General features: G+C 38.1%; 3 protein-coding genes across 6 annotated transcripts; 1 reads left to right on the forward strand and 2 right to left on the reverse strand.

Moving 5' to 3' along the window:
- The first annotated feature begins 912 nt into the window (after window positions 1-912).
- mogat3b (monoacylglycerol O-acyltransferase 3b) lies at window positions 913-5,100 on the forward strand. 2 transcript variants are annotated; one of them, XM_067492050.1, is made up of 8 exons: window positions 954-1,042; window positions 1,379-1,566; window positions 1,782-1,889; window positions 2,826-2,896; window positions 3,275-3,479; window positions 3,892-4,066; window positions 4,188-4,372; window positions 4,448-5,100. In XM_067492050.1, the coding sequence occupies exons 2-8, from the start codon at window positions 1,485-1,487 to the stop codon at window positions 4,600-4,602; spliced, it is 981 nt and encodes a 326-aa protein (XP_067348151.1). In that variant the 5' UTR covers window positions 954-1,042; window positions 1,379-1,484; the 3' UTR covers window positions 4,603-5,100. The 2 variants fall into 2 exon arrangements, with proteins under 2 accessions (XP_067348152.1, XP_067348151.1); XM_067492051.1 differs by having other exon boundaries at window positions 913-1,042; window positions 1,483-1,889.
- Window positions 5,101-5,231: 131 nt separating this feature from the next.
- srrt (serrate RNA effector molecule homolog (Arabidopsis)) lies at window positions 5,232-14,032 on the reverse strand. 3 transcript variants are annotated; one of them, XM_067492046.1, is made up of 20 exons: window positions 13,947-14,032; window positions 13,247-13,365; window positions 13,017-13,145; window positions 12,792-12,938; window positions 12,178-12,366; window positions 10,325-10,494; window positions 10,016-10,200; window positions 9,828-9,935; window positions 9,591-9,738; window positions 9,354-9,502; window positions 9,205-9,266; window positions 9,026-9,104; window positions 8,281-8,472; window positions 8,010-8,180; window positions 7,706-7,859; window positions 7,231-7,424; window positions 6,439-6,595; window positions 5,839-5,931; window positions 5,621-5,720; window positions 5,232-5,472 (listed from the first exon to the last, which is right to left on the reverse strand). In XM_067492046.1, the coding sequence occupies exons 2-20, from the start codon at window positions 13,363-13,365 to the stop codon at window positions 5,397-5,399; spliced, it is 2,622 nt and encodes an 873-aa protein (XP_067348147.1). In that variant the 5' UTR covers window positions 13,947-14,032; the 3' UTR covers window positions 5,232-5,396. The 3 variants fall into 3 exon arrangements, with proteins under 3 accessions (XP_067348147.1, XP_067348150.1, XP_067348149.1); XM_067492049.1 differs by having other exon boundaries at window positions 5,610-5,720; XM_067492048.1 differs by having other exon boundaries at window positions 13,960-13,984.
- A 3,369-nt stretch (window positions 14,033-17,401) lies between these two features.
- rnf167 (ring finger protein 167) lies at window positions 17,402-25,623 on the reverse strand. Its single transcript, XM_067492054.1, has 11 exons — window positions 25,497-25,623; window positions 25,171-25,278; window positions 22,244-22,374; window positions 22,058-22,138; window positions 21,830-21,967; window positions 21,662-21,749; window positions 21,477-21,567; window positions 21,221-21,326; window positions 21,024-21,117; window positions 20,288-20,368; window positions 17,402-19,893 (listed from the first exon to the last, which is right to left on the reverse strand). The coding sequence occupies exons 3-11, from the start codon at window positions 22,346-22,348 to the stop codon at window positions 19,469-19,471; spliced, it is 1,209 nt and encodes a 402-aa protein (XP_067348155.1). The 5' UTR covers window positions 22,349-22,374; window positions 25,171-25,278; window positions 25,497-25,623; the 3' UTR covers window positions 17,402-19,468.
- Window positions 25,624-25,865: the final 242 nt, after the last annotated feature.

A 25,865-nucleotide genomic window follows, 5' to 3' on the forward strand; every position in this document is an offset into this window, starting at 1 on the left:
ACACTCATCGGAAGCAACTAAGTTGGGGTTTTACTGTCTTTCTCAATTGATTGAACCAACAAGATTGGTGGACAACCGCTTTACCTTCCTGCGCCACAGTCGCCCCTTCATGGGGGGCTGGAGCCTATCCCAGCTCTCATAGGGCGAGAGGTTGGGTACACCAGGTACACCAGGGAGTCCCTATACAATCCACCGATACAGGTGTTTTCTCTTAAAAACATTAACTGCACTTGATTGACATCTTCCACGACCGTTGGTTTTGTCTCATCTGTTGGGGTGAAACAAACTGCACACTGTGATCCTTCTTATTTGTCCAGACTTTATGTGATAAAGCAGGGTTTCATCATAACTCTGCCAAACTCCAACCTGATTAGACATTTGATCTCCAGGCTAATTAATGCGGACTAATGGCAAATGTGGTTGACCAGTACACCGGGAAATAACCATTTGGCTTAGAATATGGACAAAAACACCGCTCTACTTATCAGATTAGGTTTGTTTACCTTAATTAGTGGTAGACTAAACTTAAAAATAAATATAGTGGATTGATTAGTGAATGAATCAATGAGCAAGAACATTATTTATGTCAGGATGCTTAAACTCAAAATCGGCTCTGATGAAACCATTGTTTTAGGTAGTGCTAAAATAACTTTGAAAAGATCAATACAATATTTTTCTATTTTTCACATCAACTGTCTAGTATCAGATAAAACTAACAGGCTTTGGATGTACTGTTGTACTTTGCTGAGCCCTGCTAATTGGACAACAGAGCTGAATGACATGAAATCTTGCTGCCCACTAAAATGTCTAAAAGCAAAAGAGACACCACACATAACCTAAATCCCCTCATCAAATCATTGTGTCCCTATAAAACTTTATCATGTTTATCTTTGACATTGCTTGCTAGCGTGTCAAAGTATCGGGGGGAGTGGATTTGTTATCAGCAGCTTGCTATCCTGACCAAAGTGCATACTGCATGTTGAGTATTTTCCTGAACTGGTGAATCTACATCCAAGTAAGTTTGGAATACCATCTACTAAAGGTAAAGTATTATGTTTTATGCTTAACAATGTGATCATAAAAGTTGTTTTATGGGGCCTTAACAATTTTTAGCCAAAGGTGTTAAGTGGTCCTGTTAGCTTGACTGACAAAGCTGTATTTGTGAGCAAATAAAAGGAGTCTAAGTTAGCCTGTTCATAAGCAAGTCATTTGATCAGCTGCTGCATGCCCAGCAAGTTTTTAGGTCTATGTCTTCCCTAAAGGAAGATTTAAAACACTCCCTAGAAAACAATTACTGATGCAATCTAAATTCTATCAAAGACATTTATCAGAAATGTCACTATTGTATAAGATAGAGAAACTTTTGTCATTTCTACAGGCGTACAAGATTTACTTTAGGATCCCATGACTATATTTAAATGAAAACACACTTTGAAATTCCACGGATTGCTGAAAACAGATGATGTGGCTTCCACATTGCAGGAATGACTAAAGAAAAAACTCAGTGGAAGGAGTTTTTGGAGGCAATAAGTGTTTTGCAATGGGTGCTCAGCTTCCTTTTCTTAGGTAAGATCCCACCACACTTACCCTGTATAACCCTGTATAACATGTCACTACAGACTATGTCTGACAGTACATTTGGATATATTTACAGTACATCATCGTATCTTTTTATTCACCGAACCTGACATTGTATAATAATTATAACTGAGACATTTTTTGTACTCCAACATATGGACCCTCATATCATCCAACCCGCTACGGTAACTATCCAACCTTAGGAGTGGCTTGTTATATCTTGATGGTGTATCTCATGTTTACCTCGCTGTGGCCACTCTCCACTCTCTACTTCATATGGCTTGTGACTGACTGGCACACTCCCGAAAGAGGTAAAGACAACAACATTATAAAATTATGCATCTCAGCGGCAGAATTCCATCTGTCAGCTGTGTTTCTGTGCCATACTGCAGATGTGTTATGAGCAGGTTCAGTAGTGTTCACAGTGATGAAGTGATACAATAAACTTTGTGTGCAGTTGATTGAAAACTTCCCTGTGGTGCACTGCAAAAAAAAATGGATGAGTGGGGACACATTAATTCAAATTGTGGGTGATTAAAAAAAAAAAGCCTTATAATTATTAGATTGTATCATTGCCTATTAGTAAATGCCCATTTTCCAATGTTGATTCCCATTCACCTATTCACACACCAATTGCGGTGGCTGCCATGCAAGGTGCTCACTTGACCCACCAGGAGCAACTTGGGGTTCAGTGTCTTGCCCAAAGACACATAGCCAGGACCGGGGATCAAACCACTGACCCTGTGGTCCGTGGACAACTGCCTTACCAACTGAGCTACAGCCAGTATAAAGCTGAAAGTTGCACTGTTTAACATTTTAGCATCACAATATTAGGGCATATGCTTATCTTTATAGTTTGTCTTGTTTAGGTAATATACAGGAAATCCACAAACCTCACCATACTAACAGGATTTGTGATCAGCTTTTTTTTTTTGCATATTGTGGCATAACACCATTTATTCGAAGCACACACAGACACACACACACAGTCAATATAACAACTGTTTTGAGTATAAACTATGTTATAATTTTTACTGTCCAAACATATAAAATCTCCTTAGAATAAGCTGTATAGTATGGAAATAAAACACAGCTTACGGTCATTTTTGGATGTAAATTGCAAGAAAAAGTACAGTATGACAATTTGTCTGAAATTAAATATATAATTTATACAGTTACTAAATTGTACCAAGTGTGTATGAAACTGGGTTAAACTGAGTCAGTGTCATGTCTAATGTTTCCATCAGGGGGCAGGCGAACATTATTTGTAAGGAATTGGAGGGTATGGGAGCATTTCAGAGACTTTTTCCCAGTCAAAGTAAGTTCCACTTTGCACTGTATAAAACCTGCATGGGATTTTGATCCTTATCATGAGCTGATTTTGTTTTATAGACACAAACAGTAATCCTAAAATTACAAGCAATAACTCAGAAAATAGCCCACATCCTCTCAAATCTTTCTAAAAATATTTACATGCCAATGTATACAATATAAAAATATTTGTAAAGAGCATGTTATTTTGGAGGCCTTTAATCAGTGCAAATGTATTATTTGTCCCAATTTAAATCAAAAAGGACCAAGAATCTGCCATTTAACCAGATGATATACAATGCAACTGGTTTTGCTTTTCTGGTTAATAGCAGAGACTGAATGTGATTAACTCTATTAATCCACTAGTGTCATTTTTCTTGCTCAGTTGGTAAAGACAGCTGAGCTGAATCCCAACAAAAACTACATCTTAGGCTACCATCCACATGGTATCATGTCTGCTGGAGCCTTTAGCTGCTTCAGCACAGAGAGTTGTGGCTTTGCTGAGGAGTTTCCTGGGGTGAGACCCTGCCTGGTGATCCTGGCTGGACTCTTCAGGATACCAGTCTTGAGGGATTACATAATGAGTGCAGGTATTTTTAACAGGTTACACAAAGAACTCATTTGTTCCATCTCGTGGTTTGACACGAAGCTTTTATCACTAATTCCAGCATTCAACCACTGGGTTACTGATGCAAGTGCAGCGGTCATATCCAGACCTTGAGAACATGTGTTGCAATTAAAGTCAAATTGTGCTTTACTTAAAAAGCAGCTGACTAAGACTGAGGCTAGCTTGTGCTCTCCTGATAAAATGAAGTACGATCAGTTTACATTTAAGCTGGTTAACAAGAGAAACCTAAAGCTTGTTGGTGACTGCAATCCAAAGGTTGAATGTCTGATAGAATATCTGAGCAAGATAGCAAGTCCTCCTGTTTTGTTCTTGCTTTTAAACTTAAACCACAACCTCAGTTGACCCAAGTTGTTGTCGTCACTTTGTCTAATTAGGCATGTGCCCGGTCAGCAAACCAAGCCTTGTCCATCTTCTTTCTAAAAATGGAAAAGGGAATGCAGTGGTGATTGTGATAGGGGGTGCTGCTGAGTCCCTGGCTTCCTCTCCTGGACTTAACACAGTAGTTGTGAAGCAGAGAAAGGGATTTGTCAGGTTGGCCCTAGAGCTTGGGTGAGAACACTTAAAAAGAAACGCACACACACACCATACCAGTCATGTCATATCAGTGGGTATAATTGTACCAATGTGTAGTCAGCAAACCACTATTTAAATTTCTAACAATATTCCACAGGGCTGATCTGGTGCCGGTTTACTCATTTGGGGAGAATGAACTCTTTAAGCAGGTGATTTTCTCAGAAGGCAGTCAAAGTCGCAAGTTACAGGAACTGTTTAAAAAGATTATGGGTTTCGCCCCGTGTCTATTTGTTGGAGAGCGCTTTGCATTCCTACCCTACAGGACTCCAATTACAACTGTTGGTGAGTATTTTATGACTGTGTAGAAGCAGCCTAATATGCTGCTATGGGCCGATTTTCAAACTTTGCTTCTTCTAGTGGGATGTCCCATCGCAGTGCCAAAGCGTGTTATACCTAGTGAGGAAGAGGTCGACCACTATCACCAGCTTTATATGGAGGCCCTGTTCAAGTTATTCCATGAACACAAGGTCAAATGTGGACTTTCTAAAAGTCACGAGCTTCAGATCACCTAGACGTTGCATTTCCACATGAACTACATAGCTTTTTATTTGCACCTTTTAAATTGGGCCAAAACAGGACCACACAGCTGTGTGGATCTGATGTGAACTTGACTTCAGCAACAGATTGACCTAAGTTTTTTTTTTTTTTTTTTTTTTTTTTTACATGCTGTAAATTCTGCCTATATTTGAAAATATTTAATGTGAATATGTGTCATAAATAAAAATTACGATGTGAAACCCATTTTGTGGGAATACTGTTTACAAAGCAGTGAAAATGCTGAAAATGTATTGGGTTTGCTATATTTGACATGATGTGATATTTGTGACAAAAGTCCACATGCTTGAAATAATAAAGTACTGCTTATTTCAAAATCTGTTAGCATGCTTCCTTTTCCTCATAATTTGTAGTATAAAATTAATACTGATGGTGCATTTTAATGAAATGTGCAGGCAATAATGTTCTGCATTTTGACCTGCAATTTACTAAAGGTTACAGAAGTTTTTAGGTTTGTATGTATGTACAATTTGTTTTTTCAAATGTTGATATATTATTATTTCTTAACAGAGTGGTGAGAAGCCTGCAAGCATACCACAGTTACAATGCGATTCTCCACATCTGAATACAATGTAGCACACATTAATGTAGTTAGTCCACAACTTTATTGAGGAACCTGTTTACAGCAGACATTACCTCTAGCTGCACAATAATTACAGAATGAAACATTTAAGAAAAAAAAAAATCTAATAGCAACTAAAGGAAAGTAGAATGCAACACTGGAAAAGACTTTAAGAATCAAGTGAGCCCTTTAAAAGAAGTCCATATCATCTGGTGCATCCAGGTCACGATATTCAATGATGTTGCGTGGATCACCGCGTAACATTCTGAATGGTTGATGGTGCAAATTAAAAAAACAAAAAACAAACAAACAAAAAAAAAAAGACCCATCATAAACAAGAGGTTAAATTCTCCAATAGTAGAACATAGCAAGCGCTCATTGCAAAATAAAGATCACACGTACAGTGGTCTCACCTGATGTTGCGTGGCTTCCCCAGGTAGCCACCCTGTCCACGGAAGTTATCATAGTTGCCCCTGCCTCCTCCGTACTGGTTGGGGGGGTAAGGAGGTCCACCTATTGAAACAGGAGAGAAAATGATTAAGAAATCAAGACATAATTCGTGGTCTGACAACACAAACACATTTCTACTATATGCATGAATAACAGAACCAAATTTTTTCAGAGAACCTACCACCATAGCCCATCAGTGGTGGACGAGGCTGTCCAAAGCCCATTGGACCCTGAGGACCTTGAGGAGGAAAAGGCATGCTGGGAGAAAGCAAACCTGTAGGACAAAAACAACCAGTGAAAAATGTTGAGATCATATTTTTCCAGTGCCCCATAGCACACAGATCTACACCAATAAGCTACAAAAAACAGCTGCAAAACCGTTAAAATTTAGCAAAACATATAGACTAATTCATATAAAATGTGTGTTAAAGATCACTGTTGGAAAAGGTGGAGCTTATTTTACTTTATGTTGTGACAGGTAATAAATGCTGATGTATCATGGGTTAAATAGTTCTTTTTTTTTTTTTTTTTTGGTCCTTTTGGCTTGTCCGGTGAGTTTAGGGTCACCACATCGGATCAACCCTAGGATCGAACCTTACCAACTGAGCTATAGCCCCTAAGCGCCCTTTAGTTCATTACTTTTTAGAAAAAAACAGTTCTATATTAAAACCACTAGGTGGTGTTCTTTGTGGCTTATTGGTGCATTTATTCAGTCACTCTTCATAAAATATTTAGATCCTTTATAATTTGCATCTGAGCTGATTAGAAACAGGGGGTCTACCTTGACCTGGACCTGGAAGAGGAGGAAGTTTCATCTCTGGCAGCGATGGTCTCTTGGCATCCATCAGAAAATTGTTGAAGAACGCCACTTCCTTTTTAACCTCTTCAATTTTGTCCCCATGTTTGTTGAGGATATGCTTCCGTACAAACTCTGGACCCTGGAAAATAATTTTAAATGCAAAAGATCTTAGCCTTGATCAAGAAAAAAAATGGGGAATGGCTATGCAGCATGAAAGGTAACATACAGTTTTAAAAGACAAGGCGGAACCTTCAAAACAAACCTTTTAAGAGACTAAAGCCCCTTTTTACACATGAACTGGAATTCTGATATTCTCCTGACTTTGCTTTGAAGGGGTGTATACGAGAACGCAAATGACCATGTGAGACACTCCCAACATTATCCAAACAATTATCCTGTGAGCTCCCTGGTACAAAGTCTGTATTATGTGGGTGAGCTTGTGTGTGCAGCATGCCGCTCTCTTCTGAATGATCAGAAGGGTTTTTAGCGAGTGAATGGGTGTATCGATGACTTGCGACTGCAAGTGATAGATCCTATCACTTGATTCAAATGATAGAATCTATGCACCGAAATTAAGCTGAGTTTTTCCTAAGGACACTTCTCACTCAGGCGATCTCCTGCTAGGTGTTACGTGTGTATAGCAGGTCAAAACAACATCCGGGGCTCATTTTTCCTGACATTGCCTGGAGGTTCATGTGTGAAACAGACTTTAGTTTCATCACATTATTTTCCTAAGTAGTACAGTTCTGATTTCTCTACTGTAAAAGCACCCACCTTAAATTTCTTGCCACTTAGTGGGCAGAGCCATTTGTCTTTTCCCAGTTCCTGAGTGTTGGCCAACACAAACTTTTCCACCTCCTCCTCAGGATCCTTGCGGCCCATCTTTACTGCTTCTTCTTCAGACAGGATTTCTTTTAAACTATACAACAGACTAAGCTTCTCCTCCATCATCTTCTGCCATTGTTGCACTGTTTGAAAGAAAGAACACTTGAACATGTAGTTACCCCAACCAATCCCTAAATGTACCATAGTATCATTACACAAACTACTGTACATTTTAACGAAAAGCAAATAAATTAAAGTTAAAACACAGCTTAAAAATAAATGGTACATTGTGCATGTGTTGCTATTCCACTTGTTAGCCTGTGGCCACAACTGTGCTAAAGAAAATTACAGGTCTAATATCTAATATTGGGTCTAAATCATAAACAAAGGCAGACGTATTAAAGTAAAAAGATGCATAACTGACCTTCTCCGTGTGTGATGCGGTTTGGAGGAATGGGTCCACGAACATGGATCATGCCACAGCGGTTGGGCATTTCATCCTCGCTGGGGTACTCACAAGTGTTGTAGTAGTCGATCGAATGCACAATACGCAGATACAAAAGCAGACGGTCCAAAACCTGGAATGAGGTAGGTGGTTTTATCAAGACTAAAGTCCTATTCACTTTCAAAAGAGAACACACAATAAAGCTGATATAGTGCCTTGATAGCCTGGGGATTGTGATGCATGTGTACATTTATAAATGTACTCATAAATGAAAAAGTCAAACCTTTGCTAGTTTTTCATCTCTTTCCACAGTCATCTCCGCAGGGTTTCCTTCCTTGGTGCTCTCCTCAGGATCCATCCCACTCCCAGAGCCCAGAAGCTCTTCCTCCTCAGCACTCACCTCCTCTATCAGGTAATCAGTGATATTCTTCAGGATGGGATTTTGAGCCGGCATCTTTTGAAATCGTAAACCATAGAAAAATAAATAATTCAGTGATAACAACATAATCCGAAAACAATCTGTGGACATACATGCAAATGTACTCTAACTGTACCTCAGTGCTCTGCCCCTCATCTTGGGACTTGTTGTTCCACAGGTATCCTTTATCATCTAAAGCATGGATGAGCTTGGCAGCCAGCTTGATGTCATTGCGGAGCACCTGCTTGTGCTGAGTGATACCATTAACATTACGTACCCTCCGGGCCAGGTCCCTGTTCACCCCCGGTGCCAACTCACAGTCTCGCAGCTGTGAAGAGGAAGACTAATGGCATCAGTTGCATTTTACACAGAGTTTACACAAAAACTGAAAAGTGCCGCGAAGGACAGTCAAGAGCTCCAACAATGTTGTCTATCATGTTGAGACTAAATACCTGGAAGCCTGTGTAGGTGTGTTCCTTGATTTTTTTATTTCATTTTATTTATTTATTTAAAAAAAAAAAAAAAAAAAAAAAGAGGACGTCATAAATAAAAATGAAAAAAAGTTCAGTGGACATGGTGATTAAAAAAAACCTGTTGAAAAGCAATTAGTTTATATGTCTATTTATTTAGCTTTAGTAATTTGTAGATCTTTTAAGTTTTTAATATTTTGCTTCTATGTTTTATGGATTTTATTTGATTGCTATTATTGTGAATCACTTTGTAACATAGTGCTATTGAAAGGTGTTGTATAAATAAAATGTAGTTACCTGGTCTACAAGAAAGTAGACACATTAACAATAAAATTATTGCCTACAGTGTCAATGCTACACACAGGGGCTACTTCCAAACAGCAGTGTCAATACCAGAGACTGCGAGCTTACTCGAATGTTCTGAAGGTTCCAGCAGACCTCTTTGATGTTGACACTACGATCAAATGTTACCCAGCATCGTCTGAAAAACCTGCCAAAAAAGAAAGAAAGAAAGAAAAATTAGGGTTATTTCTGGCTTTACGCAACGTTTGAATAAATTAACCAAACAAACATTTGCATGGTTAACTAACCTGCGCTCAGGATGGGGGTCAGACAAGCAAACACGCAGAAAGCCAGGGTAACGGCGGCAAAGCTGGAGTAAAAAAATAAATAAAATAAGACTTATTTAGTTTAAACAAAGTTGCTAATTATTCAGTGCTGCCCCCTGTGTTCAACTCACAGCAATAATCTCAGCCTTGGAAATGGTGGGAGCAATGCTTCTCATGAACAACGAGCAGGTCCTGTGGAGAGGACGTGGCCTAGGAAAATCGTCCTTAGGTTTCTTTTCTTCTTTTTTCTCTACTTCTGTGTTTTCCTTTGGTTTTTCATCTTTAACATGAGATCGGAAAGTCACACTGATATGGAACAATACTTTTGTCCTGTCTCTAAAAATAAAAACAGATGTCTGTTTTCTCACCTTCACCCTCCTCTTCATCCTCATCCTTGTCTTCCTTCTTCACAGATTTTTCAGAGCAGTTGGAGTTGGACTCTGAATCTGAATCAGAGTCGCTCTCTGAGGCGCTGGCTTCATCATCGCTGTCTCCACTGCGCTTCCTCTTTCTCCTCTGATCGTAAACGAAAATGCTAATAGTGATGAATGTTTGGCTCTTGTCTTTTGTCCACCAATAAGTTCATTAATGGAAGAAGCACTAACCTTCTTGGGTTCTGGGATTTGTTCTTTGGCTTCTTTCTCTGCCTCTTCTTTCAGGTCATTCTCTTCTGCTGCAGCAGCCCTTTCTGTATTGGTGGATTCACTCCCATCCTGTGGCATAGCTTACCATTATAAACAGTACCACGAACGCTTTACAGCTTGGTATATGCCTACAAAGAAGAAAAACATACCTTCTCATTCTTGTCTTTCTCTACTGAAGGTTTGTTGTCACCATCCAGGCCTTTGAGGTCTTCTCTCTTAGGAAGTTCAGCACCTCCTGAAGCAGATGCGGCCTTCTCTCTGTCCTCTTCTTCTTCAGATGGCATGTCCAAGATGCGAAGATCATGATCTGTCCCTCCTTCCATCTTTATCACAGCTAATAGCAAAGAAATGGGGGAATAGTTAATAGAAAACAAATTATTACTTACTCTTACTATTCATGTTAAATGGCAATGTAAACACAAAACTACATTCCTCCTAAATTATTTTTGAGGCTTCACCTGCATCCAAAAGTCTGATGATGGCTGGAGTCTGATCAATGTCCAGGGAGACATTATCAAACCAGCCGTTCTCTAACAGGAACACGAAGACATTCAGACGGTTCTGAAGGGCACTCTGGGCCTCGGCTTTAAGTCGGCTGGCCTCATCTGGGTGGTACTTGGACCTGAACCTGTGTCCAGAGTTGGGGTCCACAAAAACAGTGGAAAGGGACATGGGTTGAGATGAATGAAATGTAAAAGTTAGAGAACAAATGCATACTATAAATCAATTGCAACTGTGATGGCGACGAAATTGCACTGAGAAATGTTACTTATTTGCATATTAGAATTTGTTTTTAGCAAACTTTTAACAAATAAGATAATTTAAAGACTAAGATGTTTTAGTTGTTCATTGGAAAAACTAAGGCGGAAGAACTGCAGTATCTATGCAGAATATTATAATTAAGAGTGATTTCTGTATTTTTGATGACCTAGTTCTTGTCTTAAGTCGCTGTATGCATGTTTTGACATAGTGATTATTTTAACTAATTATTAAACATATCATTAAAAAGTTTGGGATTAAGTCACCAAAAGCTAAGGAAAAAACAGAAAGAGAGAGAACAGAAAGATTATAAAATGAAGCATTCACATTTTCAGAATTTCACAATTCAAATGTTTATCATTGAGTGGACTACAGTTACCTTTTGTTCTGCCAGTTTAATAACAAATAAATACAGAGAGGGGGGTCTCTTCTGTGAAAATGGGCTCCACTTCACCAGAATAGTGTGTCTGTATACACACAAATTCGGTTTTGGAATTCGATTTGATCCAAATATAAAAAGAAAATGGTGCACAAAAGCATAAAAGAAAAAAAAATCTCCATGCGCGGAAGACTACTTGACTATCTATCTAAAATCCCTGTTACTGTGTGTCTAAAAGCAACTGCATTGTGCGCAGTGCATGCCCTTGCTATCTAAAACCGGTTCTTGCGTATGAGTTCCACTTTTTCTCATCTTCAAAAACAGAACGTCGTCAACGTAGTAGTGGGAATGACAGGAAGAAAGATGGGTTATGTCAAAACAGAACATATTTGCATGATACCTGTGGAACAAGTGTAATAAGCATTAAGGGCATAACAGGCATTATACAATGTGAATATTTGTGGGGTTAAAACACCAAATAAAGAATGAAAATCAACCCAAACTTTTAGAAGAGTTTGGGGTCAGAGATACACGTAACTTATATTCACAAAGTGAATTTAACTTAAATGTTTGAGTTATGCGATTGTGTGCATAATTTACAGGCGTACGTTTATTGTCTTACTAAGTAACATAATGAAGGGGCTGACACACCACTATGGTTATACTTTATCTCTGATAGCTAAATCACTTTGTCAGCATAAAGTATACAGTATTAACCCCTATGGAAGTCTTACAAGACATCTACATTCAAACAAAATCCTAGTATGCACACAAAGATAGAATTTGGGTTGATTTTCTTTTAGTTCTGTAACAAAGCCATTAGTAATAAACTGTGGCTATGGTCCTAGTACATAGGCAGAAGATTATTTGGCAAACACCTGAAATGTGTTAAAAGCCTTCTGTTCTATTGGTCCAATTTATAAACCATCAAATATGAAAACCGTTACTCAGTACGAGACCCAACGTAGGCCCATGCCCAACATATTAAGACTGTTGTTAAAAAATAAACTCTATCTAAAATAATAATAAAAGTCAGAGCAGAGCATTTTTAAAAATCATAACAACAGACTTAGTGACTCTAACAAATCAGTAAAAAAAAAATTACTATTGTACAAATACATTAAAACCTACTAATATTACTGAATAGAGGGTATGCAGTAAAGTCACTCGTACCACTCTTCATCTTTATGAGCCAAAAAGAAGTCCTGCATCTGCTGACGACGGAAGTCAATCTTGTACTCATTGTAGCGTTTGACAGCCTCAGTCTCATCCACAGAATCATCTAGGGACAGCAGGAACTCCTTAAAGGTCTTCATTATTGGAGGGGGAGGACCCAAATCCATGTCATGGATGTTTCCAAGCCTAATGGAGGAGACACGTTAAAGGGCATTCTGCAGAAGCCAGAAAAACTAGCTGCTTGCTTTATGTTTTACAGTGGCTGCAGAAAGTATTCAGATCCCTCCCCATTTTTAACCATGTTTTGGTTGTAGACTGCATCATGAAAATTATACAATAATTATCCATCAATCTACACTCCTGTAATAAAAAGTGAAAACACTTGTCTGTTTTTAAATGTATTAAAAGTCAAAAACTGAAATCTTTTACTTTCAAAATTATCCTGACCCTTAATGCAATAATGTGTTAGCAATAATTACCAAGTCTTCTCTGGTAAGTCTCTTCCACATTTTGAGTTAAGCAATTTATTCCATTCTTCCGGTAGGAAAAGTTAATAATAAAATATTTTGCCTCAAAACTAGAACTCAATGAACCTTGTTTCCATGCCCTACCTTGCTTGAATAGGGATTCCATGGTGCGGCTGCATTAGATGCAAGTCCGGATGGCCCCAGTGTTGTGGTGGACCATAGCTGGGCCCCCCTCCACCACCATAACCCATGTCATATCCCCCACGGTAGGGGTCTCCACCATGGTCATCCCTGCCGGCAACAGAAAAATTAGGTACTAGAAGAAACTAGGAATAAAAAAATGTGGAACAGTGTTGCTGTTAATCATACCAGTCCCTTCTCATGCGCTTTTGCTGGGGACTCATATCATGTCTGGGTGGGGTGAATCTTTCCCTACGCCCTCTGTCATAGTCACGGTACTCTCCACGGCTACGTCGCTCCCTGCCCCTGTCCCACTCTCTGGGAATGGAGAGCAAATAATTAGGTGGGGTTTTGTTGTTGTTGATTTTATGAAATTATGTAGAGAGTTGTTTGAGCTCTTTCACATCACTCTTCATTACCTGTCATTCCAGTCATCTCTGCGTCTGTCTTCTCTCTCTCTTGAACGGTCATAGTCACTTCTCTCCCTTCGGAATTTGTCCCTTCTCCTGCGATCGTACTCATCATCACTGTCTCCCATCTCCAGGAAAATAAAAAGCAAAAACAGGTTACAACATGAATATAAATAACCTGACTGTGATCGGCTTGCAGATATTACTGGCATAAGATACTGTTAGGCAGCGCCTGCTTGTAGCCAAAAAGAAAACATCGTTTGGCGATTTTATTTTATATTTTTTACTTCTGTCTAATCGTAACTGTTGTTCTGGGGCAGGCCCCTATAATGTTTCGAGATCAATGCAGTGTTAGGAAAACGAGCAATAGCTAACTAGAAGAGTCTGAATGACGACTTGCGCAGATTGTTGTAAAGTAACTAACTCCATGTTTGTCCTTTATAACCCAGCGCTAGGAGATGTATGTACAAATCACCAAATAATCTGAGATATTCAAGCTGAATCCAAGGGAATAACTTTACAATGGGTTAGCATTAGCAGTTACAGAGGATGCCATTTAATGTTACCTAGCGTTAGCTACTATGCTAGCATCGTTAGCCAGCTAAAAAAAGATTTCAGATAGTGATATGCTACTCAATAGTTGCTAAAAAATAATTGGCTTCTATCTTGTTATTTCCATCAAACGTGATATAAACAAGCACAATAATACCTTATCAACTGACTTGATAATATTCGTGTCGTCGTCTTTCCCCCCTCTCACTCCCACTTCCACTTCCGTCACGTCTTCTTCTTGATGTTCTATTTGTTCCACAAACAACGATGGTGGGATTTAGCGCCTCCAGCTGGTGTGAAGTGTGTTGCAAAAATGTTTCAAATCCCCTCAGGGGTCTGCCACAGCGGAACATGTTCCGCACGTTAATTTTGCATGGATTTTTACCTGCCTGCCGCACCCCTCACACCCCTCGGCACCAAGGTTTTAAAACTTTTAAGTTTCAAGTTTTAAAACTATTAGTGACACATCCTTTTCTACAGAGGTTGGGAGGTCAAAACGTCTGCTGTAAAACCTGTGATATACGTATGTTGACAGTGAAGTTTGTTATGTCAGAATGGCATACTGTTTTGTAACATTTTGGCATGATTGCCCTCAATAATACAATCAAATTGTAATTTATATGCTATCATCTCATTTCCGTTTTAAAATTCTTTTGAATAAGCATTTTGCTTTGGAAATTATGGTTGTTTAGCAGCAAATTGACAGAGGTGATGCATAGCAGCCTTTATGTCTGATGTAGGGATATTGTTGAACCGGTGTAAAAATTACAGTAAAAGGAATTGATACTTAAATATTGTTTTAATAGTTCAATCTCATATTGTATTAAGTATTACTTTATTACTTTATCCAGAATAACAATGTTTTTTTTTCATGCTTTTCTTTGTCCTTCCTCTGAACCTTAACTGGTGCCTCATATAATCCAGCATAACACGTGGCCACACTTGAGTTGCCTGTGCTTCATCTTCTATAATAAGTCCAGATTCATCTTGCTGTGGGAAGGAATGGCCATCTCTGGATCCATGTGCAAAGTCTCCACCAGGTCCACTGTTGCCACCGAAAGGACTGGAATTAGGGTGGTAAGGACCATCCAATAATCCCTATGAACATGTGAAAGATCAGTCATTTACATGGTTTATAGTTTTATTTGGTCTTTACATTGGACAATTAATTTCAGATTTATTTTAGTAATATTAAAATGAAACGTGATAATTTAAAGGAAAAACAGTTTTGAAACTTTCATTCTTGGAGCCAAATTTATAATGAATTCCATCGTAATACTGTTTTCCTAAACATGTTGCAAGACTGTGTTTTATAAAAGTGCTACAGTGCTATATAAACTTGTGTCAAAAACAGAAAGAAGAAACCTAATGCCATGAAATGGAATATTTGCTGTTGTTGTGGTTATTAGTAAAATTTCCTTAAACTGATTGCTATTACTATTAAGTGATTTGATATTCAAAAACCAAGCTGTAGATGAACCTTAAAACACAACAGTTGTATGATGTTATGCAAGCTTTATAATCATCTAAACATTTTTACTGATACTTCTTTAACTTTTATAAAGTTGTCCATTTTCATTTAGCCTTTTCAAGCATTTGTTGCCAAATGTAAGATCCACAGTTTTTTAAATGTCAATAAAAAATAATAAATGACTACAAGTCATACTAATTGTTATTGTTCATTTAATAAATCATTGTGCTTGGAATTTCAGTGACAATAATCAGGTCGCAAAGATCACAGCATCTTACAAACACTATACTTAAAACACTAGAACTTACCTTATTGTCATCTTGAGGAGTCTCTTTGAAATCCAGGGGCGCAAAAGAAGATAAGATCAACAAGAGCAAAAAAGACAATCTCGAGATAGAGGAATGTGATGGCATCTCTCCTCTCAACGTTATATATGTTACACCAAAAGCTAGCTTGATGTTTTTTTTACAAATAAAAACCTTCAACAGGTTCTCTTGCTTTAGGGGTTCATTTATGTGATAGCAAGTCACTGTGCAATATATTTATTTCTCTTGCCCTTGTGGAAGTTTATTTTATAGACCCACACATGCCATAATCCCGCCACTGGCTAACCTATACACAGCCATTGATATCTGGAGTTTCAAAAGGTTAAATTAGTTTAAATATGATTGACTTTTCATCAAAGCTGGTAGGCAATATTATTAAAGACACATTAAAAGGTGAAGCTGAAAAGACATGGAGCTTGTTAGAAAGGATTAAATCGAGTGAATTCATCAGCTGCAGCAAGACTTAATGAATCATTACACTCAAAGGCAACTCCTTATAGGCCATGTCAGCCCGGCAGCCATAAAGCGGCAAAACTATAAATAATATAAGCTGTTTTTAACATTGGTTTGAAATTGTAAATGTATACATATTTAATTAATACTGAGGAGGGATTTGCCTATGATGATTTACTGCCAATGATATTAATGGTTAGTTTAAAAATAACATGTTAAGGATCATAAGAAAAGAGCTAATTGTATAACCTTTATTTAAAAGAAATAACAATGTGGAGTATTCATTGATTAGTCTAACAGAACCTGAAAAATTCAGCAGACTGGCCCTGCTCTAATTAGCTGCTGTGAAGCACATGCCAATAAGCTCACAGACCATAAATTATGAAGCAGAACATTTGTGAGACATGGTTTCATAGCTTATTGTCATTTCAATATTAATGAAACCACCTGTAATTTCATATAACTCAATACACTTGGGGTATAAGGTGAAGTATAATTAAACTTTATCCAAAATAGCTAAAATTAAAAAAAAAAAAAAATTTCCATGGCAAGATGTCAGACTAACAGAACACAAAAAATTGTCAGCAAATACTGTGCAAAAAAACAATATTTTACTCTCTGTCTCAATGCGGGAAAAATAATAGTAGTTTATGAGACACTGTAGTCCCTTCTCCCCATATAAATGTGATATTTTGTAATTTGGCAGCGGAAAACCTATATAAATGAATGTTTAAGAAGCACCTCAACAAGCAGCAAGCTGCCACCTCCTCTCTTCCATTCAACCACCCAGCGTTTTACTTGTCAAACTCAGCACACTCGGTACACTCTCAGTAGGACATGGCTCATTTTTTACAGCCAGACACCAAAGTAAATAAAAATTTGACAAGAGCCAACTTAATCAGAAATTAAATTCTGCACAGAGTAATAATGTATTGTGCATATTCAGTAGGATCAGTGAAATCTTTGGATGTAAAATTGTTACAAATTACATGTATTTCATTCTATAAACAATTATATTAGAAGAACAACCTTTATTATCAATGAGCACATATACATATTGCACATACATGTTACAATGAAATTCTTTCTTTGCTTTTAACCCATCCCCTGGGGGGAGCAGTGTGCAGCCAAGGGGCGACACCAGGGACACACCTGGTGGGCGGGCTGGGATTTAATCCTGCTGCTGTTCCCATTGAGCTACCAGGCCGCACACAGCCTTTTAACAGTTTTGACAGAACACATGCTAATAACATACAAATTTGCTTTGTATTAGCTTTTACATTAAGCATTTTGATGTCATTAGGCCTTTGATAGGAATGTGTTTGTAACCTAACCAAAAACAATTAAAAAACCACAACAGTCCCATGTGAATGGCATTTAATCTTTCACAAATCATACATTTAATGCAGCTTCCTATGTGTTGTGTTTAGACATCTCAAATCTGCTTCATACAAGAAAATTATACTTGACACTGTACATTTATTATTTGTGATAAACTAGGCACATTCTTAAAAAAGGAAATCAATCTCGGTATTATATTCCATTACATTTCCATTTGTCTCAAAAAAAGTCTCTAAAAGAGACATATAAAGCAAAGGACAGTGTAAAAGAGATTTGAATAATTATCTGAATAAAGAAAAACAGCAGTTCTAGTTTACAATATACACCAACAAGTCAAAATTAAACCTCAATGCTGTGGAGACTTTTAATCAGTGATGGAATGTTATAATTTTACAATCAGCTGATTTTTAGCTCTAACTCGTCACCCTCAAAATGCAACTGCTAAAAAACAGGTTCTTGAGGAAAGAATTTCTAAACACAATGTGCAATGTTTCCTCTGTTGTGTGCAATTGTATTTTTTGGGGTGATCGCTTCTCCAATGGGGCGTAGAAATAGTGATCATAAAAAAGTTGAAATGCTTAGAGCATTGAATTTAATTTCTAATTTTTGCATTTCTCTGGCTATTGTGAAGCAATGTAAAACTATTTTAAAGGAATCAATAATCACATTGCAGCAAATACGGAGTTTTGAGAAATCTATACAGTACGAATTAGGGACATTTCTACACCGTAATTCCAGTTGATTAGTTGTGATTGGGAACACTATTTTTTTTCAAGCAGTGAGTATTTGGCTGGAAAAAAAGGGTTTTGTCCTTTGAGCACTGACTCTAGAACATTTAAGTTAGTCGATAATCTTGTTTGACTGGTGTCATTTTTGGGTGAAATTCAAGAATGAGAAAACCAACTATCTGTACCATCACTAACACTAACAATGTGGAAATACAGGCTTGTTTTCTTCTCCGTCAAAAACAAAGACAAAGGATTAGTGCTTTCTAACCAACAGTATTAAATATAGCTAGGCAAAAGAAAACCAAGGAGTGTAGATCTCTCCTATTCAATTTCGAAACATTTAACATACACAAGAAAATCAAATCAACTTATTTGATTAATTGGGAAAATGCCAATTAAAGGCATTGCTCTTTTCCCCAAAACACCACCAAGGTACTGCAATTCAACATATTTATCTTTCAATTGCGTGCAAATATAAAAGCAAGTTTATTAAATACTTTTGAACCTGCTTTTTACTAACAAGTAAGACATTTCTCAGACCAAAACACATTAATTCTCAATTATTCTAATTGACTTTTATCTTGATGTTATAAACCTGAGTTTAACTTGTTAAACTGGATAAAGCTAAAGCTATTGTGTTTCTTAAACAAACCACACTGTATTATCAATAAAAAAAGCAGCAGAAGTGTGTAACATCATTGCAATGTTATGTTTTAGCATAATTTAAAGTGGAATTTAAGATATTTGACATTTCAAATAACTGAAATGTAGTTTTAAAACATAAAAAGTTAAATTTAATACAACAAAGAAACATTTCCCCTCCACCTACACAACCTTGCTAGAACATAACTCAAAATTGTGAACAGTCAAATATAAAACAACCAACAACCTTACTTAAACCCTATATGAATAACCTAAAACCTCCACTTGAAGTATAGAAATGCAGAATTTATTCTGTCTGGCTACACAGGCCTTATCTACAGGATTCACTCTATTACCTCTACATTAAAGTGGCCCACTCATTTTGTGCAGCACTAGTGGTTAGGTCAGATGGCATGGTTACAAATTCTATTAAAAAAAGGGAGGTCTACTGTCACATACAGTACTTCTGGAGTGAATGTGTGTTTAGATGTTGATGTTCCATGTTGGCTTTTGATAAAACTGATCACTGTGGGTGTACGGCATGTGCTCTAACTTCAACATGTAGACCTGCTCTGGTCATAAAAGACTTTGTGGAGTGGCAAGTATCCTAAATGTCTAGCCAACAACAAATGTCCTAATTATTTTGTGTGACAGTCCAATGACAGATAGACCCCTTTCAGTTGACAGTAAGTAATCTTATCGCAGCTAAGTTGCAGCCTCAGATCTCAACTCTATCCCTACCAATTAGCTGAGCAGTGTCATCATCAGTTTGGTGCATGTCCTCTCCTGCATCTTCACTTTCTGAGTCTGTGTCCTTTTGTGGGGAGTAGTAGCCTTCATAACCCACGATGGGTGAGTCACAGTGTACAGGGGAGGCGAGGCACTGGGCAGTAATGGTGTTGGTAGTAGCTGAATAGGCCGCTGGGCTCCCTGAGGGGGACCCTGGGTTAGAGGGCCGAAGCAGAGGAGTGCGCTCAGTGTCTGGTTCACCCTCTGTTCTTTCCTCCTCCCCACGTCCTTCATTCTCCTCCTCAGAATCAGACTCTGAGTGCTCTGGGTTGTTCCGAGTGACACGCTGTTTGCACACAGGACAGGTCTTCTTGGTCTGTGTGAGCCACAGGTCTACACACTTGCAATGGTAGGCTGAAAAACATGAAAACAATGAACAATGACTCATGCAGTTTTTTGAATTTTTAGAAGCTAACCCAGAACTGGTGCTGGCACAAGTTAGCAAACACCGACAGGCATCTGGGTGCCGCAGAGGGAGACACCTCAGTGGTGTTTTGGTAAGGTGGTCCAATGAACATTACTGCACATAAGTTATAACAACCTGGTGAAGTATTTGCACTTGTGACTTATATTTCCAGACTGACCCGCAGTGGGAGTTTGGACGTCATATGACAGAGAAACAAATACAGTACTGAATTGCAAGAGTAAGTACATGTGATGTGATGTTCAGAGAGTACAAATGTTTGTCGCCTCAAATGTTGTAGGTTTACACATCCTGTGCGTCAGTAGAGGGGCATAAAATAGTTACCATGCGAACAGGGTAGAACTCGCAGCTTGTCTCCTTCTTCATACTCATCCAGACAGATGGCGCAGACATCATAGCGATCCCCTAAAGCATCAAAGAGCGATTACAAACTAAACGCTTTTTAATATAAATACTGGAACAATTAGGTTTTTTGGCATTTGGCCTCCATATACCACCATGAGATGTGAGAGGAGTCAAGACTGCTTGCTTTAATTCAAAGGGATTGACAAAAGCGTGGCACTAACTATTCAGGAATTATAGCCAATTTTATACGGGCATGTTTCACACTTGGACGTGTAACTTATTTTCCATATACGTGTTCCATTATTTATGAGCCACCAAAAATGGAGTGTTTGTAGAATAATGGCTGTAATTTCTGAAGCGTGGATGAAACACTTTTGTCAAACCTTGTGAATTAAAGCTGAATGTCCTGACTTTGCTCACATCTTGAATGTTTCATTTCCAAATTAATGTTGTGGTGTGCTGAGGCCAAATGCAAAAAAGACAACATTGTTTCAATATTTATAAACCTGAATGTAAGTATTATGTTATTTTAAATGTTTAACTATTTACTGGTCTACACAAGTTACATTTCAACAAAAAACCTATAATATTTGTAAAAAGGACTGTAGATGATATTAGAAACATAACCATCAATTACATTAATCAGAACAACCCGTTCTCAGTATTTTTTAAAACTCACAATAATAAATGCAAAAAAATATTATAATCTTGTTACCTTTCCTGAACTTGTGGATTGGAATCCGTTTAAGTTGTTCCTTTGACAAACGATTTTTTCTCAGCCTCTTTCTGTACTGTACGCATCGAATTATCTGAACAACACAGTGTCAGTGTTACTTATCCTAAAAGATATATCAAAGCATGTGCTGTATACTGAACAAACACCCAATGAGATATAGCAATATGCATGCTTACCAAAATTACACACATAACAATAATGACCATGCCAACAACTCCAGTGAAGGGAATAAGGTAGTATGAGAGTGGAAAGGCAAACTCCGGCTTGAGGATCACGTAAGCCCTGCAGGCCATGAAGAAATAATGCATTACAAACAACCCCCCAGCAAAAAGTCTGTATGGGTTTATGCTTATCAAATGCTGTCCAATAAAGGCTGGTTTTGTTTGTTTGAAAATGTATTTCTTACTTCAATTCATAAAATGTTTTACTTACCCTCGTTCTGGGATTATAACTTTTCTGAGAATTTGAGCAGCATAGGCGCTGGTAAAGACAGAAGGGATTTCAATCTCCTCTGCAATAGTTTCTGGAAAATACAGAAGAAAGAAGAACTACATTTGGGTATCCTAGTAAGATGGCGTGAGGATGTTATAATGAAAAATTTTGTAGAGAATTGTTACCATTGCTGTAGTTCATATTGAGCAGAGTGTCTGAGTCCACATTGTAAACAATTGCAGCATTATATCCAGCCTGCTGTGCATGCAAGACCTGAAAACCAAGTCCTCATATTAGATTAGTTTGTTTCACCCACACAACAGCATTTTTAGAGCCACTCAAATATCAGTTACCTTTATATCAAAATTGCAATCATAGCGTTTGATGAGAACGATGAAATTAGTAATGTTGGCATCATAAAATGGTGGCAGTGGAGGAGGCGGATTTATTGCTGTGCAGCCATTAAGAGGATGGGACAACACCAAAAACCCCTTTCACAGAAAAGATGTTATCATAAAAGATTACGACCTATGTTTTTATTTTTTCTATGTATGAACGTCTTCTCCATTTTTTATTCTCACCATTAGTCCATCCCCAGGAAGAGGGGATCCAAAAAAGGCAGGGAGGTCCTCCAACAACAAGGTGGTCAAATTTTTATAATGCTGCAAAATAATACAAAATGATACATAAGAACTCACAATCTCTATGGCAGTATGAAGATTAGTATTAATAGTTAATGCTTATGTTTACAAGCTAGAGTTACTTACAGCATAGATATAGGCATGTGTTGGTGATGAAAGCAGTATGCTGCAGAAAACCAGCATAGGGACACTCAGCTGAGCTCTTGTGCACCACACACCAAGGTGAGCCATCTTTTATCACTTATAGTTGCACTAAACTGTCAAAAAATATGACAACAACACATTATAAACAAATAGGAGTAATCAGTTACAACCAGAGGGAAAATGCTTCAGGTCTTAGGCTAAAACTGATCTTACAGTTTGATTTCCCCGATATTAACATACGAATTTATATTGATAATTAAGTTGGTAACACTATGCTATTATGCACATTGATATGAGATCAATCTTTGTTTCATCAGAGCAGAGATTGTTTCTTCTGATCTGAAAGTCCCTCTAGTGGGCCACCATGTGTCTTTTACTGAGGAGTGGTTTCCGTCCAGGCACACAGGCCTGATTAGTGGAGTGCTGCAGAGAGGGTTGTTCTTCTGGAAGGTTCTCCTCTCTCCACAGAGAAAAGCTGGACCTCTTTCACCATTGGGTTTTCGGTCATCTCCCTGACTAAGGCCCTTTTCTCTTGATCGCTCGGTTCCTGGCGGTTCCAAACTTTTTCCACTTACAAATGATGGAGGCCACTGTCAATCCTGTCTTGGAGATCTACAGACAATTCCTTGGCCTCCGTGGCTTGGTTTGTGCTCGACATTGTTTACTGTGGGACCAGGTGTTATATAGACAGGTGTATGCTTTTCCGTATCATGTCCAATCAACAGAATTTCTGACAGGTGAACTCCAGTGAAGTTGTAGAAGCTTCTTAAGGATGATCAATGGAAACATGTGCACCAGAGCTCAATTTTGAGTGTCATGGCAAAGGCTGTGAATATTTAGGTATATGTGATTTTTACGTTTTTTTATTTTCAATACATTTGCAAAGATTTCAAACAAACTTCTTTCATGTCATCATTGTGAGGTATTGTTTGTAGAATTTTGAGGAAAATAAATAATTTAATCCATTTTGGAACAAGGCTGTAACATAACAAAATGTGGAAAAAGTTACTTTCTAGGTGCACTGGCTTAATTGTAATGAAGATATTTTGGTAAAAAGGCCAATGAAAATCAATTATATAAAAACAGGATTTTTCATAGTTTATTTTAAGAGAACTGAAATTGAAAAAAATGAAGTCTTCAAGACATCACATCCACTGCCATGATACTTACTGCCACTTAGACAGTGCTTTACAGATTTTTCAAATTTTCCAAGCAAAGCTGTAGCTGAATGTTTAGCTTTTGGTGAACTAGCTGAAACAAAATGTTGCTTGGCCTCTGGCTGTAGCATATTGAACCAATCCGTTGTGCCAACTGAAGCAGAGTAGTCCACACCCATCGGTGGGTAGGCCAAAAGCTGCTACTTTATTGCTTGTGTTACGCTCAATTCCATCCACAGTCACACCATAAAAGAGCAGCGTATGTAGCACATCTTCCCTCTTTTTCTTTCTGCCTTGTGCCAACTAAGACCAATTCCTGCTTAGGAGCTGATATCTCCTTCGCACCAGCATGCTTTGGTGGGACCCCCATTTGAACCACTGGACTAGATTCCCTTCAGGCTCCTGTCATGGAAATGCTTCTCTTGGCCTTCACCTCTATGAAGAAAGCAAGTAAACTGTCTGCCCTGTCAGTCTCCCCGGAGTGTCTCTCAATCTGCAGAGACCAGTCTGGCTGTTGTCCAACCTAATCCTGCCTTCATGCCCAAGTGCATTACCAGTTCTTTCAGGTCGAGAGTCATAACCCTGGAAGGTTTCTACATGCTCTCTCACATTTCGGAGCAGCATGCCTCCTCTCACCTACTGTGCTCGGTCCGTGCCTTATCCTGCTTTGTGGAATGCAGCACCTTTTTGTGCACTACAGGGAGGGTTCTGCGGGACTCCCTCTATGGCGCTGCTCAGATAGGTGTTGGTGCAGGACATCTGCCGGGCAGCATCATGGTCCTTCACTTGCTCTTTCATCCAGTTCTATCTTCGAGACGTTTCACGCCCCTCACTCTCAAGTTCGGTGCTTTCTGCCCCCCAAAGTGAAAGTATGAATACTCTCTCTAGGTTAAAGTATGCCTAACTAGTAAAGCTGAAAGTGGACAAAGCTGAAGAGCAGTTTAAGAGACTCTCTATTCATTTGAAAAAAATGCGGAAAAAAGCGGAATATTTTAATAATATTAAGTATAAAGATATTAAAAAGCTCTACACATCCTTAATAAGCTAAAGGTTTTGAAGCTCCAACGGTGTTCGAGCTGAAAGTAGGCTAAAGTATTTAAGTGCCAAAAAACTTACAAAACACAGAAACCAGAATAATAATGGAAGCTGGAAGCATTCACAGTTGATAATAATAATAATAATAATAATAATAATAATAAAGATTAGAATATCAATACTGTGAATGCTGGAGCATTGCCAATTTAACTTAACCCCCCAAACACTAAGAAATATAAAATAACTGCAGTGTTAGGCAATTCCTTTAACAACAACTGAAGGAAACTGTAACGTTCTCTGACGACTACCGTAAACGCAGGCCAGCGTCGTTATGGTGTTCATTATGTATTTACGAGCCCGATCTACTGTCCCTTTTATATGCAAACATAGTTTAAAATAGTGTATATGCAAACAGTGTTTAAAACAGGAAGTGAGCGACAATGAGTGCGCTGCAATTTTGTTGCTTCTGTCACAATGCTAAACGGAATTATACATTTCCTCATCACGTCCCGAGCAACAGCGGAAACTGCTACTGGCAGGCCATTAGTTAACGTAACGCTGTCTCAAAGTAGTCTATCTGACCCACAATGGACTTACAGTTTAGCTTAGGTTACTTACAACTTCAGGTGTGCTTAGGTTCTATGCAATAAAATACCAGAACAAAAGTCATTAGGGTTAGTAAAAGGGTTTGTGTGCGTGGTTCGGTGCACAACTTACAGTGGATCCTGTATGTCCCGTAGATGTTGTATCTCTTGGGCTTCTCACATGCCACCGAGAAAAATCGAAGTTTGTTTTCAGCAATGTCACCACACTTCCTTGACCACCCTATATAATAATTCAAGAAGAATAGGACACACAGAAAAAATAAGCGCTAGCGTTAGCTGGCTGTCGTTTGGCTAATATTAGCATATGTTAGATAACAGCTACGTTAGCGTTAACTCTTTTCTGTAACAGAGTAGCTACCACATTTTTTGTAGTCCGTGTAAGATTTTTTTATACACGACAACGAAATATGTTATTCCACGGTAAAGGAAACACTTCACCTGTGTGCTTATTTCCCCAGCCTGCGTTAGCTTTGAGTTTGTTTGTTATTGCTCGTTGTGTCACGGTTCTTCTTCGTGTTGTGATTGACACATTAGCCTATTGTCTCATAGCGCCTCTGACGGCCAGACGTACAAGATCATCATCATCGTCAGTTTCTTTTTCTTCTTGTAATAAGTGACATATCTTATATTAAGAGTATCTTTTTTTATATTGAAAATAATTTTATTGTGTTTTTTTTTCATCTTCTATAAAGTGATTCGTCTTTAATAAAACAAAATTCTTGAGCTTGATTTGTTCTATCCACTAAGGGCTACTTTTAAATATTTAGTCTTGATCTTAATTTTTGGAGGCGATTACCAAATCAGAGT

The sequence above is a fragment of the Channa argus genome, chromosome 22 (assembly GCF_033026475.1).
Source record: "Channa argus isolate prfri chromosome 22, Channa argus male v1.0, whole genome shotgun sequence".
NCBI lineage: Eukaryota > Metazoa > Chordata > Actinopteri > Anabantiformes > Channidae > Channa > Channa argus.

Coding starts and splice junctions, on each gene's coding strand:
- mogat3b (XM_067492050.1), top strand. CDS start 1,485: ATGACTAAAGAAAAAACTCAGTGGAAGGAGTTTTTGGAGGCAATAAGT. Junction 1,890..2,825: donor CTGGCACACTCCCGAAAGAG/GTAAAGACAACA, acceptor TGTTTCCATCAG/GGGGCAGGCGAACATTATTT. Junction 2,897..3,274: donor GAGACTTTTTCCCAGTCAAA/GTAAGTTCCACT, acceptor TTTCTTGCTCAG/TTGGTAAAGACAGCTGAGCT.
- srrt (XM_067492046.1), bottom strand. CDS start 13,365: ATGGGAGACAGTGATGATGAGTACGATCGCAGGAGAAGGGACAAATTC. Junction 9,503..9,590: donor GGATGAAGAGGAGGGTGAAG/GTGAGAAAACAG, acceptor CTCATGTTAAAG/ATGAAAAACCAAAGGAAAAC. Junction 9,267..9,353: donor CCAAGGCTGAGATTATTGCT/GTGAGTTGAACA, acceptor TTTTTACTCCAG/CTTTGCCGCCGTTACCCTGG.
- rnf167 (XM_067492054.1), bottom strand. CDS start 22,348: ATGGCTCACCTTGGTGTGTGGTGCACAAGAGCTCAGCTGAGTGTCCCT. Junction 21,750..21,829: donor ATTGCAATTTTGATATAAAG/GTAACTGATATT, acceptor CTTGGTTTTCAG/GTCTTGCATGCACAGCAGGC. Junction 21,327..21,476: donor GTTATAATCCCAGAACGAGG/GTAAGTAAAACA, acceptor CATGGCCTGCAG/GGCTTACGTGATCCTCAAGC.